This window comes from Lipophrys pholis (assembly GCF_963383615.2).
Source record: "Lipophrys pholis genome assembly, chromosome: 19".
In the NCBI taxonomy this organism is placed as follows: domain Eukaryota; kingdom Metazoa; phylum Chordata; class Actinopteri; order Blenniiformes; family Blenniidae; genus Lipophrys; species Lipophrys pholis.
The window spans coordinates 20,826,195-20,834,225 of record NC_137647.1 but is presented as its reverse complement, the minus strand read 5'-3'; the positions used below and the strand labels follow the sequence as shown (position 1 = coordinate 20,834,225).

The 8,031-nt window shown below is 40.5% G+C and overlaps 1 protein-coding gene across 1 annotated transcript; it reads left to right on the top strand.

Moving 5' to 3' along the window:
• The first annotated feature begins 2,716 nt into the window (after window positions 1-2,716).
• LOC308124368 (cell surface A33 antigen-like) lies at window positions 2,717-7,025 on the top strand. The gene is made up of 6 exons (XM_080487296.1): window positions 2,717-2,858; window positions 3,746-3,912; window positions 4,072-4,288; window positions 5,189-5,359; window positions 5,967-6,083; window positions 6,160-7,025. Exons 1-6 carry the CDS (start codon window positions 2,813-2,815, stop codon window positions 6,321-6,323), a joined length of 882 nt encoding a protein of 293 aa, XP_080343422.1. The 5' UTR covers window positions 2,717-2,812; the 3' UTR covers window positions 6,324-7,025.
• The last annotated feature ends 1,006 nt before the right edge of the window (window positions 7,026-8,031 follow it).

The window sequence follows — 8,031 nt, the reverse complement described above, 5'->3', positions numbered from 1 at the left end:
TCATTTCCATGCACTCAATACTTGGTTGGGCCTCCTTCTGGTTGAATTTTGCATCTCATTTGAAAATCAAGGTGCCAGAGTGTGGAGGACGAGTGGAGAGGCTCAGAAGCCACGTTGCTTGAAGTCCAGTGTGAAGTTTCCTCAGTCTGTGATGATTTGTGCTGCCATGTCCTCTGCTGGTGTCGCTCCACTGGGTTTTGTGAAGTCCACAGTCACTGCAGCCATCTAGCTGGAAATTCTAGAGCACTCCATGCTTCCTTCTGCTGACAAGCTGTATGGAGATGCTGATTTCATTTTCCAGCAGGACTTGGCACCTGCCCACACTGCCAAAGGTACCAGAAGCTGGTTCAGTGACCCTGGTGTTACTGTGCTGGATTGGCCAGCAAACTGGCCTGAGCTGAACCCCAGAGAGGATCTATGGGCTATTGTCAAGAGGAAGATGAGAGACACCAGACCAACAACAATGCAGATGACCTGAAGGCTCCGATCAAAGCTACCTGGGCTTCCATTACACCTGAGCTGATGCAGTGATTCATTCAAAAGGAGGCCCAACCAAGTATTGAGTGCATAGAAATTAAAATACTTTTGAGAAGCTCGACATTTGTGCTTAAAACATCCTCTTTTCGGTCTTATGTGATATTCAAATTTTCTGAGACGTTTCAATTTTAGGTTTTCATTGTCTGTAAGCCATAACCATCAAGATAACAAGAAATAAAAGATGACATATTTCATGTATCTTTCACGTATCTCTATGTGTAATAAATCTAGATAAAATAATGGTTTCTCTTTATGAAATGGGTCCGTAGGAGTTTTCTCGCGGGGCGGTGCTCACCGTTAGTTGGAAGGACAGGTCGGTGCAGGGGGTCGGATCAGCGGCCGGCGACTCTGGACACGCGCCAGGCCCTTCACGCCGTCTTTTATTCTTAACGCCGTCTTTCAAGTCTGCCACAGCAAATCTGGATAGGCGCAAGTGCACATGCACGGTTTACAGACCTACTTCCGTGTCAACAAAGGCAAGTAATAGCCTTATTTTACATAATGTTTTAACCTGTGCTCACATGTTCCCAATAGACGCGCACCCCGATGCTTGCACTCACGCACTGCGCGTCTATTGGGAGCTATACGGTAAGTGCCGTGGCCCATCGTGCTTATGTCGGTAAGTACCGGTTCCCAAAACACATATTAATGAATTCATGACATGATTTACGCCCTATATTGGAGTGACAGACCAAAATAACTGAAGTCACCCCAGCACACATCCAGTTCCTGTCCACTCTGGGATTTTTGGCACAAAGTTTAAAGTCAAAACACTTTTTTTTTTTCTGCTGGCTGGCAATCATATCTCTGACCAAACAGAATTAATACTTTGGTCAAACCAACCCTCTCTCATTTTGGTTTAGTGAAGCCCGCAACTCCTACATTTTTATGGACGCCCATACTGCAAACATTACCGTAATGTCTCAGAGAAGAATCAAGCTTCCATTTTTCAAATTGAAAGGAAACAGGTAGCTGTTGACGAGAAACAAACAAAAACTTCTTTTTTTTTTCACGGACTGAAATTAGGACCGTTATAAGCTAATAAAAAGACGTGTTTCTTAACCAGGTAGAGTAATGATAATAACAATACATTTTATTTATAGGCGCCTTTCACAGCACTCAAGGTCACCTCACAAAAGTTATAAACAACATAAAAACCAATACAAGACAGGACAAAACACAGGTACTATAAGTGTAGACATGTGAGCACAGTGAAAGCTGACGGCCAGAGCTGTGGCCAGGTCGTAGTCACTGTCAGGATGGTGGCACTCATGTTATCCATGATAGACGCACAGAAGAGTTCAAACCTCAGGAAGTTGGCACCATCGCGGGACACTTGGAACGTGAAAGCTGGGAGGACTCTCGAGTCGTAGCGTAATGAAAAGGTGGTGTTGCCCATTATGCTGATTTCAGTGTGTCCATACCCCTACAGCTCCTCTGCTCCTGCCTTGATTGACTGTCTGGCAAAGAGCCAAGTTACCAAGTCAAAGGCTTGACTTTGGAGCCCACAGAGTGGACGGTGGTTGGGCTTGATGGGCAGGATGAGCGACACAGAGCCCTTGTGGAAGCAGGCACCAATGGGGGACACATTTTGGCAACACGGTCTGTGAAACTTGTCCACGGGTCAGAGAGTGTGAAAGACGCGCTGTCCTTCGTTGACCTTCGGCTAACCCAACAGCAGCAACTAACGTGGAAAAACTCATGCCAGCGGGACGATGCGACCAGCATCTCGCCCGGCAAAGCGAGGAGCGGAGGTAGAGGTGAAAGAAGAAGCTCCATCCTCGTCGCCAATGAGAAACAAACGACGACCTTGTGCCTATGGTGGCTTTATTAGCATTCTACAATAACAACAACTGGAGCAGCCTGTGACACGTTACAACATTACACCCACTATTACCCAATGAAGGTCACTGAGGTAAAGTCACAGTATGAAAACAGAGTTTCCCTGCATGTGGATGTCTTGAGGGGAAATGTGTACTGAAGACTGTTCTATCACAGGAGCGGACAACAAGATGTGTGAGTGTCACGTCAGGATCCCAGATGGCGAGGAGGGAACGCCGGCTGACGCCACTCGCTTGGTTATCCATGGTATGTCTATGCACTAAGGTGGTTGGTTGGACAGTGTTTGGATTAGTGTGGTAACTGTAACATATAAAGGGAGGGAGGGAGGGAGGGAGGAGGAGCACATCTGGAGCACATCTGACCAGTGTTTTGACTCAAAAACAACAACTTTCCCAGAAGCTGTTCATACAGATCCTCTTGCAGGATTTGGAAAATGATTTGGACCCAGAAGTTGTGGATTTTCACCGTGTTTCTGGCAGGTAAGTGACAAGTATCAGGGAGTGTGAAAACCATGTTGTTGTTTTTTTTACATAGTACAAGGATTCTTTTCTCCATATGTTTTGATAGAATTATAATTTATGTTGATATAGTTTGGTTAAGCTGTAAAAATGTTTGTGACAGAATACAAACACATTTCAAACTTAACAAGCATTTGTTGTTAATGGATGTTGATTTTTTTTTTTTGCCAATTACACATGTATTTCATATCATAATTGATTTATTATTGTGTGTAGAGTGTCAAAATAAAAGTATTATTTGTTATAAAAGTAAGAGGACTTTTTTGTGTAATAATTTCAAGAAGATCTGAGTGGAGTAAGATTTGTGTTTTAGTCATAATGTTGAGCTGTGAGAAGAAGCATCCAGCTGATATGAGCACTACTGTACACAGAATTAATGTCCAAAAATCTTTATTTCAGAACTATTGATAAAAAAAAAAGTGGACTAGACAGGGGTTACTCAGTAAAGTAATGGTCTTTAGGTCTTCATCAGTCCTCAGGTCGTGTCGACATGTCCACAGATGGAAACTATTTAAGTAAAAGTCTTGAAGTGATTATTGAAACGGAACAACATCTCTCTTTGCGAGCACAGGACAGACAAAAGGAAAAACTATTAAAATCTATCAAATCTATTATCACAGCAGCAAATGTTGCTTTTTTCTTTAAAATCAGTCAAACCAACAAACACGTTATGTTATTCTTCCCTGACACTAATTTAACCATTGAGATGTGTTTTATGTGAACTGATCCGTTTCTGCTATTTGAGAGGAGTTAGGCCAAACTGCGTTCCACTCTAATCTTCAAATAGGCCATAATGAACGATCCATCCAGGGTTTTGATAAGTTGATTTTCTTCTCAAATCTGCACAGTTTTGTCAGATGTTGGCGCCTTCAATGTGAGCATCAGACAAGAACAATATGAGGAACTCACGGGTTCCAGTGTCACGCTGCACTGCAATTTTGACTGGAAAAACGACACTCCAGACCTTGCAATCATCTCATGGTCTGCCGTGGGCACACAGCCTGGTGATCAGGAGGTCAGTATCTGTCTATTAGTTTAGTTTATCTTTGTTTTGTTTTTTCTTCTTTTAAACACACATTAACAGAAATGATGCAAGGAGAGAACGAAGCCCGTTGGGGCTATCTTATCTACCTGCCTGTCTGTGAAATATTATTGTGAATATTCTTTCCAACAGGTCTTGATCCTCACCCACTACTACCCATTGAAAGTCACTGACATTAAACCACAGTATGAAGACAGAGTTGCCCTGGATTTGGACGTCTTGAAGGGAACGGCGAATTTAAGACTGTCCTCTCTCACAGTCGCAGACGACAAGATATACGAGTGTCGTTTTTGGATCCGAAATATCGAGGAGAAAAGGCAGGCTGTCACCACTCGCTTGGTTGTCAATGGTAATTCAATACAATACTTTTTATTGTTCCGTTTCGGGCTCTTCTTGGGAGGGAGGGAGTATAAATGATAGAGATGAGGGGGGAAAAACCATGTACCTGCGGTAAAAGGTGACCTGTTAGAGCTCGAGATCTAACAACGACTCAAACTGCTATGAAATACAATGTGATAAAACCTGAAATGTAATAACGGGTCGATAGTAACAAAAGTGCTGAACCAGAAATGTAATTAAAACAATGTAATAAAACCCAAAGCGTAAGAACTGATCAATAATGTAAAAAGATTTAACAAGAATTTAAATTTGATCTTAATATGTTTAATGTTTATACAATATTTAGTTCTGATGATTGGAGAAATAAATGACAGATTATAGAGAACAGAAGATTATTTATGACTTGGGCTACAGCAATCATACATAAATGCCATAAACTGTATATAGATATAAACACATAGTCCAAACGCATTCTGTCAGTCTTATTCAAATTGAAGCCTTTCAAGTTCAAGTCTAAACCATAAATCATTGACTCAATTTATGATGTAATAACATGATTACACTATTAGGGGGGAAATATTTTTGCCTGCCCCAGATTGTAATATTAAAGGTTTGTTAGTTTGGGTCTTTTCACATTATTGACCAGTTGTTACATTTGAGGTTTTATTAAAAATGTCTTACTACATTTCGGGTTTTATTACATTATATTTTATAGCAAGTTGGGTTATTGTTACATTTTAGGTTGTTGTTACGTATCAGGCTCTAACATACCTGCTATAATTTGCTGAGTAAATTTTGCTCTGCTCATAAAACTTGTAAGGAGTCAATTATCACTTCAGGAATTTTTGACCACGAGATCAAACTTTTCATTTTATTGTCAACTATTAGGAAATATCTTCTCTTTTTCTAGAGCCTGTGTCCAAACCAATTTGTGCGATCCAGGGAACGGTGAGGCAAGGCGAGAATATTAATCTGACTTGCTACTCTAAGGAAGGTTCTCCACCTCCCTCGTACGCTTGGGAGAAGTGGGAAAAAACGATGGGATCCCGTCGTCAATTCATGGACCCGACAGCCACTCAAGGTAAGTACTGAAGACACTGGAATAGAAAAAGTAAAACTACCTGCACATAAAAATGTTTCTAGTCATGTAAAAGAATGACAGCCACTCATCAGTGCATTTTAAATCTGTTTTCAGTTGGATTATTTAAAGGTATATCGCACTGGGATTTAATACTCACCAGTACATCTTTTTTATTTTTAAGTAATCCAAGTTTGAGTTGACTTACATTGTGCAGGAACAAAATGTGGATATCTATAGATAAATTTGTCACAGTAGCATGTGGAGTTGGACTTGTACTGGGTACCGTCTCATATGACCGTTTTTAAAGTTTCAAGGGGAAAATTTGAGGATAAATAAAAAATATTTCTTATAAATACCTTTTTACCTCTCTGAATTCTAAATGTCTGTTACCCTAAACTGAATGAAGCAGCAAAAAGGTTGAATGGGTGAATTCCACATCTCCGTTGGCGAAACTCTTTAAAAGGTAATGGAGTTGGTCTATTAAGTGTGCTGCAGTATTGCCAAGCTGCTTTGTTTTTAATGAGCAGTGACCCTAAAATATACTGTTTGTAAAACTAGAAAGCAATAATATCATGACAGCGAAGACACACGTCTGTTTCTCTTGTAGATGGAGGAGTTCTGTCTCTGTACAACATCTCCAGAGAGACAGCAGGACTCTACACATGCACCTCAGAGAACAAAGTCCGGGCTTCAGTTTGCAAAGTCAATCTCACAGTTCCGCCGAGTAGGAGAAAACACTATTGAATTCAAAATGGAAGCATCTCTTCAGCAAGCGATTAAGATATGTATCTCTCCATTAGACTCTCCACAACCTGCTTTCCTCGGAGCTCTTACTGGAGCCGTTGCTGGAGCCGTTGCTGGAGCCGTTGCTGGAGCCGCGACATCAGTTGCTTTTGCTGCTGACAGAGTGATACTGGGACTTGTGGACCGTGATGGAGGACAAACGCCTGACAAAGCACCCTAGTTGGCTCAATGATCCTTCTAAAGGAGAAAATATATTCTTTTTCCTGCTTTTGTTAGATGATTCCAGCACAATAACCCATAACCATTGTATCATCAAGGTTTATATCACATAGATTACACAAGGATGAAGCTTTTATTGTGGGATTGAGTCACATGTCATGTGATCAGTAGAGATGATGGGAAATATCATAAACCTTTCATATTGTTTCATATAAGCCGTGAATGAACAATGAACTTGCATTGTTGTTGGTGGTAATGTCCGCATACAGTCAATGTTCATCCTTTAAAAAATAAATACAATTGCAGAAACAATTACATTTTTGTTAAGTAATTTTATTTGCAGTATTTTCTCATACATGCCCAGTATTTTTTTTTTTAAACTGCATCGCGTATTATTGGGACGTTTCTGTTCCAAACACTAATCTACAACAGGAATAAAAATTTAATTATCTCTGGAAATGTCATCAATAATAAACAGTCTGTTCATTTTAATATGAAAAACAATAAAATACTTTTCATGTCATTGTGAAATGCATTTAATTTGATAGACTCTTTTCACTTGAAATCGAAAATAAGAGTTATAACATGGTTGCATGCAATGAGTATGTCCTTTCCCTTTTCATGTTTTGGAATATTTGAGTGTGAATCTTGTTGCAGAGATGAATCATGGCAATAAAAAACAATATAGACCTGGCAAATCTGTTTCCATGTGTCCCTTTTTCTTTAAGTGTGTTACAGCTCTGATTACCACTTTCTTGTCCACCATTATGATGCTGGCATTACTTTTCTAAACAATATACAAATATTGCAAATTATAAAGAGATCTTGAGTCTTATGCTGCTGAAAAGCTAACTGTTGTTTGCTTGTGTTTTTTTTAAAAGCATTAATGGAGTGCCCAATGCCCAGACTCTGTTATAAATACAAAAATATAATAAAAAGAAAAACATTGCAGATCACATCACTCATTTGGGAACCTTATAAGAACCCTAAATAAAATACACTCAGCACTATTTCTGTTTATTACCTTCAGCTAAGCAAATAAAGACCATTGTGTCTGTGAATCAATGTGTATCCACTACAATGCCTCGTGTACTGAACAGCCTGATTGAATCTATTGAAGATATCAAAACCAAACAGAGGATTAAAGTTCAAAATTAGACATCAGGGGCAAAAAAAAAAAAAAAACAGTGATACATTTGGTTCAAGTAATTTCATAGTGTTCTCATGCCAAGGTTGCAGATAATGCTCTAACTGTAGCTTTCAATCAGCATTGCGGAGTAACTTAGTGATTCGCAAAAATAAGACACATCATCATAATGCTCAGGTCTCCTCTGGTCTCTGGTGAATTAATGTCTTCAGTTGTTCTCACCGGAGTTAAAGTAGGAGTCTGATGCTGCACGGTGGGTGCATACATGTTTACCAGGACATTCCCGTCGCAAATACAAATATCAGTAAGGCCAAGCGGAACCATCAGTGCATCCAGGAGCACTTTAACTCCAGAGAAATGTGGCAGGGGACAAAGACTCTCGCGGGGGCTACAAAGGCACCACCACATCTACGCCCTCGACCAACAACACCCGTCCAGAGACACTGAACCACTTCTTCTCTCACTTTGACCAACAGAGCAGCGACTCGGGAGCCGTCCCTCAGCCCACGACACCAGAGCCCGACACCCCCATCCAACTGCACCAGGTGAGGGACAGTAAGCG

Excerpts from the sequence above, each read along its gene's own strand:
- LOC308124368 (XM_080487296.1), top strand. The coding sequence starts at position 2,813 with ATGATTTGGACCCAGAAGTTGTGGATTTTCACCGTGTTTCTGGCAG. Across the intron at positions 2,859-3,745 it reads TTTCACCGTGTTTCTGGCAG|TTTTGTCAGATGTTGGCGCC; the intron begins GTAAGTGACAAG and ends AAATCTGCACAG. Across the intron at positions 4,289-5,188 it reads CACTCGCTTGGTTGTCAATG|AGCCTGTGTCCAAACCAATT; the intron begins GTAATTCAATAC and ends CTCTTTTTCTAG.